The sequence below is a fragment of the Budorcas taxicolor genome, chromosome 12 (assembly GCF_023091745.1).
Source record: "Budorcas taxicolor isolate Tak-1 chromosome 12, Takin1.1, whole genome shotgun sequence".
Classification (NCBI taxonomy): domain Eukaryota; kingdom Metazoa; phylum Chordata; class Mammalia; order Artiodactyla; family Bovidae; genus Budorcas; species Budorcas taxicolor.
The window spans coordinates 15,861,778-15,879,070 of NC_068921.1; the positions used below are offsets into that span (position 1 = coordinate 15,861,778).

General features: G+C 47.2%; 1 protein-coding gene across 1 annotated transcript in view; it reads right to left on the reverse strand.

The window, feature by feature from the left end:
* Positions 1–17,293, reverse strand: part of ERICH6B (glutamate rich 6B) — a 54,813-nt gene continuing 37,520 nt past the window's right edge. The window contains exons 6-10 of the mRNA XM_052650363.1: positions 10,789–10,874; positions 10,484–10,636; positions 3,963–4,188; positions 3,035–3,186; positions 1–58 (exon numbers count right to left, since the gene is read on the reverse strand). Coding sequence (XP_052506323.1) covers positions 1–58; positions 3,035–3,186; positions 3,963–4,188; positions 10,484–10,636; positions 10,789–10,874 — 675 coding nt within the window. The remainder of the gene's footprint in view (positions 59–3,034; positions 3,187–3,962; positions 4,189–10,483; positions 10,637–10,788; positions 10,875–17,293) is intronic.

A 17,293-nucleotide genomic window follows, 5' to 3' on the forward strand; every position in this document is an offset into this window, starting at 1 on the left:
CTATCCAAGCAGCAAGTGTCTGTGAACCAACTCGTTGCAGATGTAGTTGGCTAAGACACTGTAAAGAGGCGGGTCCCTCACCCAGCATAACTGGTGTCCTTATAAAAAGGGGAAATTAAACAAACATTTACTTGGCCATGTCGGCTCTGAGTTGCAGCCCGCAGGCTCTCTAGTTGTGGCTCACAGGCTTATTAGTTGCTCCTTGGCATGTGGGATCTTAGTTCCCAGACCAGGGGTCGAACGTACATCCTGTGTGTTGCAAGGCCGATTCTTAACCAGTGGACCCCCAGGGACGTCCGTGGAAAGGGGGCATTTGATCCAGAGGTGCGCACACAGGGAGAACGCCATATGAAGACTGCCAGAGACAAAGAAACTCCTAGAAGCTGGGAGATGGGCCTGGGCCACATTCTTTCCACACCTTTGATCTTGGACTTCTGGCTTCCAGAACTGAGCCGATCAGTTTCTGCTGTGTAAGCCACCCAGCGTGTGGTCCTTTGTTACAGCAGCTCTAGCAAGCTAACACAGGGTGGGGGCTGGGTTTTTCTAGTTCCCGGTCTCCTGGCTGCTTTCACTACATCCTTCATCTGTGAGGGGACTCACTCTTCCTCATGAAGTAGTCCCTGGCTGCTGGGTTATTCTGTCTGGTCCATGATAACACACACACAGAGTAACAGCTGCAAGCGAAGTTGGAAATGCAAAAAATCTGTGAAATATCGCATCTAAGTAAGTGCTGGCAACGAGATATTTTAATGGCTAAATATTTAATATTTATTATACATTTATTTGGCTGTTCTGGGTCTTAGTTGCAGCATGTTTGACCCAGTTCCCAGACCAGGGACTGAACCCAGGAATCCCAGCATTGGGAGCTCAGAGTTCTAGCCACTGGACCACCCAGGGAAGTCCCTAAAGATTCTGAAGAAGTATTTATCTGTTGGGCTGTGCTGGGTCTTAGTTGTGGCACACAGGATCTTTAGTAGCAGCATGCAGGATCTTGTTCTCTGACCACAGATAGAACCTGGGACCCCTGCATCGGGAGTGCGAAGTCTTAGCCACTGGACCACCAGAGAAGTCAGAATATTTTAAAACAGGGAGCTGACCAAACCCAATGCCTCTTCAAGGCCACCTGTTGACAATCTCTGCATTAATGGGGTGAGTCATGCTTTTAGGCTTCTTAGAAGGAGCAGGACCAGGGGAGGCCCTGGCTGATGATCCTAAGTGCTCACAGCTGGGAAGCCCCGCGCCGAGCGCTTCCCCAACACCATCTGTTCTCATCCTCCAGCTGCGAGCTCTGTTCTGTGGTTGCCCTCCTGTTACTGAGGAGGGAATGGAGTCCCAGAGGGGCTCCCTGCCTTGGCCTAGGTCGCACAGCCGGCATGTGGTGGTGCCAAGACCCCCACCTGGACCATCGGCTTCCAAGGCACATGTGGGAGAAACGTCGGGGCTTTGAGACGTGGGCAGGCTTGGAGGGTTTATTTGCTGCTGAGACTCGACCCGGGAGCTTCTGTCTCCAGCGCTTGGTAGGAGAAAGGGCCCCTGCCCACACCCAGCAAAGGTGTAAACCAACAAGCTCCGGAAATGTGGAGGTTGGCCCGTGACGCTTCGCTCCCCATAGCGGTCACTGGCAGCGCTCGTGGCTCACCGCCTGGCAGCAGAGTAACTGTAGTACTAGCTGGTGATGCTACGTGCCAATAAGACGTGAGAGTCAGAGGGAAAGTGACCGGTAGGGCCCGCTGCTACCAGCCCGACCACCCCGGCCCCACCCCAGGAGCACTGTTGTCTGGGTTTGGAGTGAGGATGGGACTTTGGTGAAGATTTGGAGGCAGGAGAGCCCAGCTGCAAAAGTAGGGTTTGTGTGTCTGTTCACAGCAGGGATTGGCTAGTTGCTCGGCTGAGCCAGGAAGAAGGGGTTTCCCACACGCTTTTGGTTCAGGCTGCAGTTGGGGTCATTCTGGAAAGTCTGCAGTACCTCGGATGTAGGAAAGGCATGCTGTACAGGACCACCCAGCTCCTGAACCCCCCTTTTCTAGAAACTACTGCCCCTCCCCATGCTTGACATCAACTAGGAGCTATGGTTACAAGACATAACCCCGCCCTCCCTACCACACTGGATTGAACCTTGAGTGACCTAATCAAGCCAGGCCAATCGGAGACCACTGGTCTTTGAGAAAGATCAGGAGACAAAGCCACACAAACTGAGATGCCTAGAAAACACGCCTTTGGAATAAGACAAGTGTCGCTGAGCTGAGACAGTCCTGGCTCTGGAGGCCTCCCACACACCGGTCCTTTCTGGACTGGAGACCCACTGCACCTTCCACCCAGATCACACGTTTCCCATTTTGCTTTACCTACTCGAGTTGGTGACTGTCACCAGTGCCCAAAAGGGGCCCAGAGATTGAAGAGGCTTTGACTGTGGGTCCTTTTGGGCTTCCCCGCCCCAAGCTGGGGGACTGGCTGCAGGCTGGTGCTGCTTTACTGAGTGAGTGTCCCTCTGCCTTGGCAAGGGCAGAAGAGGGGGTGTTTGTGAGGCTACTGTTTCTAGACCCATTTCACAGGTGAGGAAACTGAGGCAGGAAACTACATGCCCAAGGTCACACAGTCAACAATGGCTTTGAGATAGTCTGTGTCCTGAGTCAACTCAAGGACTAGAAAGAACTTCTGCATTCAAATGACCAGAAGAAGCCAGCGGGACATGGGTTGACATGTATTCTCTGAAACAATTTGCCTCTGATACCCTCAGGGCACATGCTTAAGTCTTCTGTGCCCAGCCACAGACGCTGTCAGCCCTCTCTCTGCCCCCCCACCCCCCAGAACTCAGCCCCACCAAACCAAGGAGCTGTGACAGGTACCACATTACAAGCCAGCTCTCAAAGCCTAGGGCTTTGGGGGTTTCCTTGGGGCGTCTGACAACTCCACCTCCCCCAGACATTTAGCACCTGCCGAAGCCCCTCTGGGACAACTGGGTGATGGCCTGAGCTTGCTGGGAGCGAGCCCCTGCTCGGACCTGTGTCGCCTTGTTGGCAAGATCTTGACGCACCATGTGAAGCTTTCCAAGTCGGGGATGGTCAGTAGCCTCAGGAGCCTACTCATTTTCCCCAGAAGGATCTGGATCTTCTGAGCCGTGGGACTGACTTCCATCTCCAGGACTGATTTCTTTTTCATTTCGCTCAGCACCTCCAGGGTAATGTACTGGGGGAATTCACAGAAGGCTGGGTGAGGATTAATGTGGCCCGGACACCACGTGCCCCCCACGGCAGGACTGGGACCCTGTGGGCAGAGTCTTCCTGGACCCTTCCAGGACCGAATGTCTCCAGGGCAAACCTGAGTGCCCAGTCCTGCCACCAGTGATGTTTCTTCTGCTTCCCCAAGACACTTGACCCGTGCCTGTGGACACACGGGCTATGGTGATTGGGCTGAGGCCACATGCCAACCTGACCCCAAACCAAAGGCTGTGCCCTCCTGGGGGCGTCTGGTGCTCCCCACGGACTCCCTAGCGCAGCAGTAGACAGCCCTGCCACAGCCAGGGGGCCAATGTCTGCCCATGAGCCCCACCTCCCTCTGGGGCTCCCCTGGGGCCTGTCCAGGATGAGGATGTCAGTCTCCTCCGCTCTGAATCTCAGGGTCTTCGGATGTCAGCTGATTGCCTCTTTTGTTTACATTTATTTTTAATGGGAAGATAGTCGCTTTACAGTGTCGTGTTGGTTTCTGCCATACAGCGTGAATCGGCTGTCAGTGTCCCCTCCCTCTTGAACTTCCCTCCCACCCCCAACATCCCACTCCTCTAGGAAATGATTGCCTTTGTACACGGTCACACGGCCGGTCCATGAAGCTGGCCTCGTTTCCCTAGGGGCTGGGCTGAGGCAGAACATCCCGGAGGCCAGGGCGTGGACCACCCCCAGCCCGCAGTGGCCCAGGAGCAGGCGGTTCCCCGCCTGGCAGACCGAGGTGGGGAGTTGGGACCGAACCTTGTACTTGGTGCCCAGGTTTAAGCAAATGTGCTTCTCGTGGTGGGTGAAGTGGAAGATGATTTTGTCCTGGCTCCTGATTTGCACCTCGACGTACTGGTTGATTTTCAGGGAGATGGGCTGGATGGGGGGCGCGTGCACGTGGAGGCTGAGATCCCACCAGTTCCAGGCCTTCTGGCATTCATCTTTGGCGAAGTAGTAGCCCAGATTTTGGCTCAGGCTCAACCTAGACCAAGAAGGCATCAGGCAGCTGCCGCTCTGGGCCCGGGGTGGGAGGGGGGTGGGGGCGTGGCCTCCCCCAGCGATGCACGCCTGCCCTTCCCCCTCTCCCGCCTGGCTCCACCCCCAGAACCCAGACAAGGTGCAGCCCTTCAGCCCCAGCCTGCCCCTAGCCCCTCACACCCAGTCGCTCCTTTCAGTTCCGGGTCATGTGTGCTTTTGACCTCCTGAAGGCTTTGCCATGCTGTTCCCTCTCCCTGGAGAAAGTGTTCCTTCTAGCCTGTGTGGTACAGTGGGTTCTAAGTTTAGGCTTAAATGTCACCTCCTCCAAGAAGCTCTTCTTGACCAGCCCCTCTGGGTCCCAGTATGACAATTCAGCCTTAGTTAGGTTTCTTCGTATAATTTACTAATACACATTAATTCTCATTATCTGCTGTAATTAGATTCCATAAAGTTGCCTCAAACACAGAGTTAACAAATAGTAAACCATTGCTCCCCAGGGAAAGAGGCGTGTGTATACACATTATGGGGGCTTCCCAGGTGGCTCAGTGGTAAAGAACCCGCCTGCCAATACAGGAGACACAGCAGATGCGGGTTCAGTCCCTGGGTCAGGAAGATCCCCTAGAGGAGAAAATGGCAACCCATGCCAATATTCTTGCCTGGAGAATCCCATGGACAGAGAAGCCTGGCGGGCTGCAATTCATGAGGTCGTAAAAGAGTCTGACATGACTGGGCAAGCACCGCAGCAGCACAGACACATGGATAGGCTCGCGTCCTAGAAACACCCCATCCTGGTTCCCACCAGCCCCAGGGCGGGACTTCCCAGCACCCCCTTGCCCTTCCCTTCCCGGCTCCATCCCCTGATTCCTGTGTTAAGAGCTGCATCAAGAAAGCAGAGCGGCTGGGAACGTGCACACCAGGCAACTCAAATTCTGCCCGGTATGTCCTGGAGACTTGACAGAACTGAACTATCTTTAATAATGAGAACCGGCCATTCTTGCTTATCATCCGTCCTTCCCACCAATATGGAAACGTAATTGGAAGTCCGGAGTGCAGGGTCCCCATCCGTGTGGCTCCCGGAGGGATGCTGTCCCCGAATGGCGCCTGGTGCCCGCGTAACCCAGCTGTGGGTGAGTGTGGACTGGTGGGTTCCTCCCTCTCCCAGCCCAAGCCCTGCTCTCCTGCAAGCATCCTCTCCTGGCATTTCAAGTCCATCATATCTCCGTCTGCCTCGGCTTCTGCTTTTCACATCCCACCAGGTCTGTCCTGAGAACCAATGCAGGTTTTCTCGGGAACTGAACACAGAAGGGGAGAGAATCTGAGCCCTGGGCTAGTCAGGAGAAGGCGGGCTTTGGGGGAGCCTGGGTCACTCAGATCACCTGCCAGGCCTCATCCGAGCTGTCCAGGGGCCTTTAAGTTCGGCTCAGAGGGAGAGACCAGCTCAGACCTGATCAGGGCAGCCTCGGTCACCTTCAATAAGGAGGACTTCTGGTCAGCCCCCAACACTAGGTCCTCCTGTTGCTTCCCACTGCCCATTGAGCCAAGTGCAAACTATTAAGTCCCTTCACTGTTGAGCCCAGCCTGTTGACCACACCCCTCTTCACCTAGAGGAGAAGCTGTGACGCATGTAATGAATTTTTAAAAACCTAGACTTTTGTAAGGCAATTATCCTCCAACTAAAAAAACAAAAGACAAAACAACCTGGACTCTGGAGTCAGACTTTCTAGGTTCATAGCCTGACTTGGTCACTTGCAAGCTGGGTGACTTTGGGCCAGTTAATTAAACTCTCTGTGCCTCAGCTTCAGTGGTAAAATGCAGATAATAACAGTATGTTGCTCATAGGGTATTTGTGAGGATGAAGCACCTGTACAAAGAAGGCCCCACCCCAGACGGACAGAATCAGAATCTTGAGGTGGGGGCAGGGAACAGCCTTCCCCCAGCTCTCAGCACCACCCTTCCCTTGGGTTTGGGTGTGCTGCCGTAAGATGTGGTTTCTCTTGCAAACTTTATTTGATCATTGAAAATAATGCTTTAGTTCAAGCCGAGTCAAAAATTCCATAAAACCTCTTTCCTGGGACTTTATGTATGACTTGGGGCAAACGACTCATCATTTTTTCTGCACCTAAGTTAAAAAAATAAAGTCTGACACTGTTTCCGCTGTTTCCCCATCTATTTGCCATGAAGTGATGGGACTGGATGCCATGATCTTCGTTTTCTGAATGTTGAGCTTTAAGCCAACTTTTTCACCCTCCTCTTTCACTTTCATCAAGAGGCTTTTTAGTTCCTCTTCACTTTCTGCATAAAGGTGGTGTCATCTGCATTTCTGAGGTTATTGATATTTCTCCTGGCAATCTTAATTACAGCTTGTGATTCTTCCAGCCCAGCGTTTCTCATGATGTATTCTGCATATAAGTTAAATAAGCAGGGTGACAATATACAGCCTTGACGTACTCCTTTTCCTATTTGGAACCAGTCTGTTGTTCCATGTCCAGTTCTAACAGTGGCTTCCTGACCTGCATATATGTTTCTCAAGAGGCAGGTCAGGTGGTCTGGTATTCATGGGAAATAGATGGGGAAACAGTGTCAGACTTTATTTTGGGGCTCCAAAATCACTGCAGATGGTGATTGCAGCCATGAAATTAAAAGATGCTTACTCCTTGGAAGGAAAGTTATGACCGACCTAGATAGCACACTAAAAAGCAGAGATATTACTTTGCCAACAAAGGTCTGTCTAGTCAAGGCTATGGTTTTTCCAGTGGTCATGTGTAGATGTGAGAGTTGGACTGTGAAGAAAGCTGAGTGCCAAAGAATTGATGCTTTTGAACTATGGTGTTGGAGAAGACTCTTGAGAGTCCCTTGGACTACAAGGAGATCCAACCAGTCCATCCTAAAGGAGAGCAGTCCTGGGTATTCTTTGAAAGGACTGATGCTAAGGCTGAAACTCCAATACTTTGGCCACCTCATGTGAAGAGTTGACTCATTGGAAAAGACTCTGATGGTGGGAAGGATTGGGGGCAGGAGGAGAAGGAGATGACAGGATGAGATGGCTGGATGGCGTCACTGACTTGATGGATGTGAGTCTGAGTGAACTCCGGGAGTTGGTGATGGACAGGGAGGCCTGGCATGCTGCAATTCATGGGGTCGCAAGGAGTCGGACACGACTGAGCGACTGAACTGAAGTTTCCTTATCAAGAAAATACAAGCAGATTTTCCTCATGGTCCCTTTTGTTTCCAAAAGTTAATGACATTTAGGAGAAGAGCCCCTACTGTGTGTAGCAGATACTGTTGGAGATGAAGTTTCTTGCCCCCATTGCTTGCTGCTTCTTGTATATAGTACTTTCTTCTCACTTTTAGACATCAAATTCTTTCTTTTAAAAACACTTTTCTTGTTGACATACCGTTAATTTAAAATATTTGTGTTACACTGAGGAAACCAGAATTGAAAGAGACATGTGTACCCCAGTGTTCATTGCAGCACTGTTTATAATAGCCAGGACATGGAAGCAACCTAGATGTCCATCAGCAGATGAATGGATAAGGAAGCTGTGGTACATATACACAATGGAGTATTACTCAGCTAATAAAAAGAACACATTTGAATCAGTTCTAATGAGGTGGATGAAACTAGAGCCTATTATACGGAGTGAAGTAAGTCAGAAAGAAAAACACCAATACAGTATATTAATGCATATATATGGAATTTAGAAAGATGGTAACAATGACCCTGTATGCAAGACAGCAAAAGAAACACAGATGTAAAGAACAGTCTTTTGGACTCTGTGAGAGAAGGTGAGGGTGGGATGATCTGAGAGAATAGCATTGAAACATGTATATTAGCATATGTGAAACAGATTGCCAGTCCAAGTTCGATGCATGAGACAGGGTGCTCGGGGCTGGTGCACTGGGATGACCCTGAGGGATGGGATGGGAGGGTTTACACATGTAAACCCATGGCTGATTCATGTCAATGTATGGCAAAACCCACTACAATATTGTAAAGTAATTAGCCTCCAATTAAAATAAATAAATTTTAAAAAATATTGTGTTATTTTCAGGTATATATATATATATATAGCAAAGTGACTTGGTTTTATATACAGATTCTTTTCCATCACAGGTTATTATGAGATATTAAATATAGTTCCTTGTGCGATACAGTACATCCTTGTCGTTTATGTTATGTATAGCAGTGTGTATCTGTTAATACAATATTCTTAATCTGTCCTCCTCCAACCCTTTCCCCTTTGGTAACTATAAGTTTGCTCTCTTTGTCTGTTTCTTTTTTTTTTCTTTGTCTGTTTCTGTTTTGGACATAAATTCATTTGTATTATTTTTTAGAATCCACATATAAGTGATATATAACATTTTTCTTTCTCTGACTCACTTAGTCTGATACTCTCTAGGTCCATCTGTGTTGCCGCAAATGGCATTATTTCATTTTCTTCTATGATTGAGTAATACCTACTGTATATATCTACATATATACACACACACACATACACACACACACTACATCTTCTTTATCCATTCATCTGTGGATGGACTTCTTTTTGGATCAGATTTTTCACATTTTCTGGATATATGACCAGGAGGGGGGCTGCTGAATCATATGGTAGCTCTCTTTTTAGTTTTTTGGGGAACCTCCATACTGTTTTCCATAGTGGCTGCACCAATTTATATCCCCACTGATAATGTAGGAGGGTCCCCTTTTCTCCGTACCCTCTCCAACATTTATTATTTGTAGACTTTTTAATGATGGCTATTCTGACTGATGTGAGGTGATATCTCACTCTACTTTTGATTTGTATTTCTCTAATAATAAGTGATGTTGAGTATCTTTTCATGTGCCTATTATCCTTCTGTAGGTCTTCTTTGAAATGTCTGTTTAAGTCTTAAAGACTTTTTTTGTTAGGTTGTTTGGTTTTTTTTAATATTTAATTACATGAGCTGTTTGTATATTTTGGAAACTAAACTCTTGTTGGTTGCATCATTTGCAAATATTTTCTCCCAGTCCATGGGTTGTCTTTTCATTTTGCTTATGGTTTCCTTTGCTGTGTAAAAGCTTTCAAGTTTTATTAGGCCCCATTTGTTAATTTTTGCTTTAATTTCTTTTGCCTTGGGAGACTGATCTAAGAAAATATTGTGATGATTTATATCAGAGAAGGTATTGCCTATGTTCTCTTCCAGGAATTTCGTGGTGTCATGTCTTATATTTAGGTCTTTAAGCCATTTCGAGTTTATTCTTGTATATGGTGTGATGGTGTGTTCTAACTTCATTGATTTATATGAGGCTGTTCAGCTTTTCCAACACCACTTGCTGACTAGACTGTCTTTTCTCTATTGTATAGTCTTGCCTCCCTTGTTGAAGATTAATTCATGGTAGGTGTATGGGTTTATTTCTGGGCTCTCTGTTCAGTCCCAATGATCCATATGTTTGCTTTTGTGCCAGGACCACACCATTTTAATTACTGTAGCTTTGTAATATTACAGACATCAATTTCTATACAAATAGCCCTCCAGGAAGAGCAGATACACCTGAGAACAAAGTAGTCAACTAGCAAATGGTGTTGAAAACCTCATAACAGGGAAAACATTCCTAAAAACCAAGGCCTGGAGGGTGAAAATATTTCTTTGAATTAAAATTTGGCCTTAACTATCCAGAAGTATAAAGTTGGCTCAAGAGAATATTCATTCTCCACTTTGTGAGCACTAGAACAGAAGGCAAGGGAAAAATCCTGAAAAGACAGTTCTTATACCAAAGAGATGGAGAGAAGTTCTAAAGTGACTGAGTTACCTTGAATGGGTAAGATGAGGTTCCCTACCATTACCAGAAACGGGAACATAACAGCCAAGTTAGTTACAATGACATTTTTAGAAGTTATGTTTTTAAAATACAATACATGTATCTCCAGTGCACTAACCATACCTTTCTCTCCGCAGTACCTGGAACAGAGGGGGCACTGGGTCTTTCTAAGGTCATTCTAGTCAAGTTTGATTCTTAAGTGAGAGGAGACAAAACCCAAAGCTTACTCCAGCTTTTGAGGCTGTGATTGCTGTGTCCTGGAGGGGAAGCAATGGTGCAAAAAGGCTGGGGCACCATCTGAGGTTAGGGACCCGTCTTACAAGCTCATCACGACACCCAGCTCCCCATGCGTGGGTTGGACGGATGAATTCTAAGTGAATGAGAGAGAGAAAGAGAGGCTTACCCAGAAAGAGGATGGCTTTGCAGACTGGGACTCAGAACCTTAATCACAGTGCTTCTCCGCAGGGAGGGGTGTTTGGGACTCATGCCCCAGGCTTACCAGATGTCTCCATTTTCATCATGGAAGGTGGCATGGCCAGAGTTGTTGATAAGGGCCCGGATGCACGTTTTTGCACTGTCTTCCAGAATGATGTACGTGAACTTGCCCCCTTTTATACTGAGGATGAGCATAGCCAGGTGTCCTGATGGGTAACTGGGAGATGGTTAAGGCACAAGTAGTCCCTTGGGGTCCCCTGCAGAAAGCAGAGCCCTGCAGAGCAATGCAGGCCCCAGTAAAACCCATGCCCCGGCCCCGAAAGACAGACTTTCCTGGCATCGTATGTGTCCCTGTGTTCCAGTGGATACTATATCTGGCCTGATCCATCAGGAAAGAGAATTTGGAAGATAATCTCATCGGGGTAGAAAGTTATTTTTCCATCACCTTGAAGTACCTAGGGAGAAGAGAGAAGCCTGTGTTGTCACCAGAAGCCTTGACATGGATCTACTTACTCTGTGATTCCTGCACGCCACCCACCCTTCACTCCCCGCCCCATCACCACCCAACCTGCTGGGGATTCCAGAAGGGAACCTTCGCAGGGGCTTGGTTTACCTGTCTCGGTGTTGAGGAAGCTGAAATGGACCACTCCACTGTGTTTGTGTGTGCAGATTTTAAACTGTCTTTTCAATCTAATGATTATCAGTTATATTAATTTCACAGGGCTACCACAGCAAAGTACTGGGCAATTTTAAATTGTAGAAATTTATTCTTTCACAGCCGTGGAGGCCAGCAGTCTAAAATCAAGGGGTCAGAAGGGTCAGTACTTTCTAGAGGCTCGGAGGAAGAATCGATTCCATGCTCTCTCCTAGCTTTAGTGATGACCTGCCGTCCTTACTCATCTTGGTTTGTCTGTGCAGGTTCCGACATCTGGCCCCATCTTCCCTGAGTCACACTCTTCACTGTCCTTCATAAGGACGCCAGTCATACTGGGTTAGGGGCCCACCCCACTCCAGTATGACCTCATCTGAACTAATTACCAACTTTCCAAACAATGTCATAATCTGAGTCAGTGGGGTTTAAGATTTAAACATATCTAGGGAGGCACAGTTTCACTGATAACATTAGTATATTCAGGTATTGTATCTCTGTTTGAATCAGTTTTAGTGAATTCTATTTTTCTAGGAAATTATTTTATGTAAACTTTCAAATGTATTGTCATAAAATTTTGTGATATAATATTTTCAAGAACTCTCTACTGTCTCTAAGTTGGGATTCCCAGGTGGCTCAGTGGTAAAGATTCCGCCTGCCTATGCAGGAGATGTAGGAGACGTGGGTTTGATCCCTGGGTCGAGAAGATCCCCTGGAGGAGGAATTGGCAACCCACTCCAGTATTCTCTCCTGGAGAATCCCATGGACAGAGGAGCCTGAAGGGCTACAGTCCACGGAGTTGCAAAGAGTCCGACACGGCTGAGTGTGCATCCATGTGCGTCTCTTAGTCATGTCCTTGTCTTCATTTTTATAATATATGTTTTCTTTTTTGTTTTTTTCTGAATCATTTGCCTGGAGATTTGCTTATTTTACTCATTTTTTCAAAGACCCAGCCTTTTGGTTTGCTCGTTCTAATATTTTTTTGTTTCCCAGTGCATCAGTGTTTGTTCCCAGCATTATTTTCTACATACGGCTGCTTTCTCTGGGTTTTCTATATTAGACTATGTAGTTTCCTTCTAATTCCTTGAATTGAACATTGAGCTCATTGATTTCCATCTTGCTGCTTCTTCACGACCCTCTTCCTTCCTCTTCTTTAAGATAGGCATTTAAAACTATAACATTTCTCTCAAAATTTTAGCTCTTTCCTCCAAGTGTAGATACTCACCTTTCATTTCATTCTGAGTATATTAAAATTTCCAGTATGCTTTCCTCTTTGACACACAGGTTATTTACAGGTGTATTTTTGAGTTTGCAAATGTACGAGTTGCTTTTGGCTATGTTGTTAATATTACCAACTAAAATCCACAGGGTTGGGACTTCCCAGGTGATCCAGAGGTTAAGAACCCACCTTCCAATGCAGGGGAGGCAGGTTCAATCCCTGGTCGGGGAACTAGGATTCCACGTGACTCAGGGCAATTAGGCCTGCAAACCGCAACTGAGACCCAACACAGCCAAAAGTTTATATAGAAATACTACAAAAAATCCGCAGGGGTAAGGCAGCAGAGTCCATATGATATCAGCTTCCCAGCCACACCTCCATCTTTGGCTGTGCTGGGTCTCACTTGCGGCATGTTGGATCCAGTTCCCTGACCAGGGATGGAACCCTGGCCCCCTGCATTGGCAGTGGGGAGGAGTCTCAGCCACAGGACCGCCAGGGAGGCCCTGGTATCAGCTCTTTAGTGTTTGCAAAGTGTTCTGTGGTTACATGTGTCGCCACTTACTGTAGCTACTTCACTTGTGCCTGAGAAGGATGCGTGTCCTCCAGGGGCCTCAAGTCCTCCAGGGCCTCGAGTCCCCGTCAGACATTGAAAGGCAAGCCTTTTCTCCTGCTTCCCGCACCCCACTCACTCTCGCTATTCTCGTTTTCCAGCTTCTGTTTCTGTATTACCTCCCTTACGTTCTCATGTACCCTTCTACGTGTGTATGTGTGCTCAATCATGTCCGACTCTGCTACCCCATGGACTGTAGCCGGCCAGGCTCCTCTGTTCGCGGGATTCTCCAGCCAAGAATACTGGAGTGGATCGCCGTTTCCTTCTCCAATATACTCTTATATACTCTAGGTTTAAATACTGTACATATATACTTCTGCATTTAAATATTGTACATTTAAAAGGACTTTTTTATAAAACATTTTATTTGAATTTCCCAGGTGTTTGTAGCAGGATGCCTTTTCTGGTCATGTTTTACCCTGTGTTACTCTAACTAGGTGTCAGATCAGTGGTTTTCAAGCTCTTACTTTTAATGACGGAAGAATCCTTCACTCAAGAGAGCTCACGGCAGAGTGCCAAAATCTGAGACAATGAAAGAAAAAGGTGCGGCTGGTTGATGAGGAGCTGCTGTGGACTCCGCGGGGCGTGGCCTTCAGTGCCCAGGAACCGCTCCACCAGGTGATGATGGAGATCCTGTAACAGACTCTGTCCCTACCTCCAGCGTTTGCGCTCAGCACGTGACTTCCACAGCACAGTGACCCTAGAGGAGGCGCTATCACTTCCCGCGCTTAAGAGAGGCGTTCCACTAGATGGCACTAGTGGGAAAGAATCGGCCTGCCAGTGCAGGAGACGCAGGAGACGCCGGCCTGATCCCTAGGATGCGGAAGATCCCCTGGAATAAGAAACGGCAACCGGCTCCAGTATTCTTGCCAGGAAAATCCCATGAACAGAGGAGCCTGGCGGGCTACAGTCCATGGGGCTGCAAAGAGTCAGACATGACTGAGTGAGCTACACAAGGCTATCCAATGAAAGAGGAGCCAGACTCCCACAGTCTGTCCCTGCCACCCCCCAGCCAGCAGGCTCATCCTTGGAAACGCACCTCCAGCCATTAAGCTCCCAGCCACCTTGCACATTTACTCTACAAATCACTTCTCTCTCTCTTTTTTTTACCCTAAAGAAAGCACTTTATAAGGACATCTATGGTTGGTTTCTTCCCGGGAACTGGTAAGAAGCTTCTAGATTTTGCTCACGGGGGAGGATTTTATATTTTAGGTCTTACTTTCAAAAGCCACCGGAAGCCAGAATTTCTCGATACACTTTCTTCTCATCAAATTCACTTGTCATGGAATGACATTTTCCTAAAAACAAGAAGCCACGGGCAAAGAAAAATCCCTGACACAGAGATAGAGTTGTTCCACTTTCCCTCGCTGGGAAATATATCACACAAAGCGAAAAGGATGACTCTAAGAATTCTGGCCTGAGCAACTGAGAAAAAGCTGTATTATCGCTTAGTAAATTGGAGAACACACGAGACTACTAGAAACTAACATTTATGTAACATCATGCAGGTTTAAAGCACCTCTGCATAAAATGTAGACTTACGTTTTTCCAACAATTTTGTGGGATAAGTATGGTCTTATTATCTTCACTTTACAAGTCAAGAGAGTGAGGCCCAGAAAAACATACATGATGGTCTTAAGCACAGAAGTTGTGTTATTAGTCAGGACTACTTAAAAAATATGCCCAGTCAGACAGCTTCTCCCCACCTCCGCCACCAGCCTAGTAGAGATGCACATCGTCTCTCACCTGCATTAATACCTGGCTTCCAGCTGAACTTTCTGCCTTCACTCTTGTCCCCTTAAGCCTGTTCTCCATAGAGCAGCCAGAAAGATTCTTCTAGAGGTTAAGCCAGAGGATGTTCCCCCTGCTCTGGCCCCTCCAGTGGCTCCACAGCATCTTTTGGATAAAACCACGAACCACAAGGCTCTCCCTGACCCAGACACTGAGCTCATTTCCCATCCCTTTCTCACTTGCTCACCGCCATCCTTGAGGCTAAGGGCCTCAGGGCCTTTGCATGTCTTAGCTCTGCCTAGGACGCTCCTCCTCCATGTCTCTAGCGGCTCACTCCCTCTTTTCGTGCCTGCCTAGGCTCAAATGGCACTTTTGCGATTGCACTAAAAGCATGACAGTTACTCCTTTCTCAGCCCAGCAACTCTGGAGCCCCTCATCCTGCTTGCCTTCCTGCGGCAATACCTAATAATACCTGCCTTGGCACTGAACAGAATTTTGTGCATTGACTGTTCAGTTCAGTCACTCAGTCGTGTCCGACTCTTTGTTGACCCCATGGAACGCAGCACGCCAGGCCTCCCTGTCCATCAATAACTCCTGGAGTTTACCCAAACTCATGTCCATTGAGTCAGTGATTGCCATCCAACCATGTCGTCCTCCATCACGTTGACTGTGTGCTCAACTAAAACGTAAATTCCATGGCTCCCAAGGCGTTGTTCACCTTGTAGCTCCAGCACCTAGAAGAGGGCCTGGGGCATTGTACGTTCTCAGTATATATTTACAGAAAGCAGAGAGTCCATCACAGCTTCCTACTTCCCCCTTCACTGCTTTTTTTTTTTTTTTTTTTTGAACTCTGGACCTTACTAGCTCATGTGACTAATTGGGACTAGTTTTCACTCATGGCTTTATAGTGTCCATCTTTATAAATATACCATGTGATTGGCTTTTACAGATAGGCTATATTTTTTAGAGCAGGTCACAGCAAAATTGAGTAGAAAATACAGAGATTTCCCATAAACTCTCTGCACCCCCACACACATGCACAGCCTCCCCCTACTATCAACATCCCACACCATGGTGTACATTTATACAAAGAATCTACACTGCATATCACCATTACCCAGAGTCCATAGTTTACACTGGGGTTCACTCCTGGTATTCTACATTCTGTGGGTTTATACAAATATATAATAACATATGGTTTTCCCTGGTGGCTCAGCTGTAAAGAATCCACCTGCAATGCAGGAGACATAGGTTCAATCCCTATGTTGGAAAGATCCCCTGGAGAGGGAAATGGCAACCCACTCCAGTATTCTTGCCTGGAGAATTCCATGGACAGAGGAGCCTGGCAGGCTACAGTCCATGGGGTCTCAAAGGGCCAGACGTGGCTTAGTGACTAAAGAGCAATAATAATGACATATATCTACTGCTACAATACAGAATGTATGCATGGCCCTAAAAACCCTCTGTGCTCCTCCTGTTCATCCTTCTTCCCAAATACCTGCCGACCACTGGGTCTTTTCACTGCCGCCGTAGTTTTTGCCTTTCCCATACTGTCATTTAATTGGAATCATACGACATGCACCCTTTTGGGACTGGCTTCCTAGACTTAGCGATACACATTTAAGTTTCCTCCATGTCTTTTCATGGCTTGATAGTTCATTTCTTTTCAGCACTAATATTCCATTGTATGGATGTACCACAGCTCATACACACATTCACCATGCAATTGCTTTTTGATATAGATTTTAAATTTGTTAAGGGAGGGACCTACATATTATAGATTTCCTTTCCTCTACTCCCAATCCCACCCAGTTGCTTACTGTAGGCCCTGCAAAGAGAAGTGTTTCAATGACAATGACCCCAGTTAAACTCCTGGCCAATCTGTGATAAACCACACACTCAGCTGTGCCTCCTGTATATGGGACATATTTGTCTTGTTTGTGTTCACATTGTGTATTGGTCCTGACAGCTCTCTGAGGGCATGTGTAGATGTCCCACCTGAACCATCCCCAGCCCCTCCACCCCCAGTTCAGTTCAGTTGCTCAGTCGTGTCCGACTCTTTGTGATCCCATGGACTGCAGCATGCCAGGCTGCCGTGTCTATCACCATCTCCCGGAGCTTACACAAACTCGTGTCCATTGAATCAGTGATGCCATCCAACCATCTCATTCTCTGTCATCCCCTTCTCTTCCTGCCTTCAATCTTTCCCAGTATCAGGGTCTTTTCAAATGAGTCATTTCTTCCCATCAGGTGGTCAAAGAATTGGAGTTTCAGTTTCAGCATCAGTTCTTCCAATGAATATTCAGGACTGATCTCCTTTAGGATGGACTGGTTGGATCTCCTTGCAGTCCAAGGGACTCTCAAGAGTCTTCTCCAACACCACAGTTCAAAAGCATCAATTCTTCGGTGCTCAGCCCTCTTTATTGTCCAACTCTCACATCCATACATGACCATAGGAAAAACCATAGCTTTGACTAGACGGACCTTTGTCAGTAAAGTAATGTCTCTGCTTTTTAATATGCTGCCTAGGTTGGTCATAACTTTCCTTCCAAGAAGCAAGCATCTTTTAATCTCATGGCTGCAGTCACCATCTGTGCAGATTTTGGAGCCCAAGAAAAAAAAGTCTGTCACTGTTTTCACCATTTTCCCATCTATTTGCCATGAA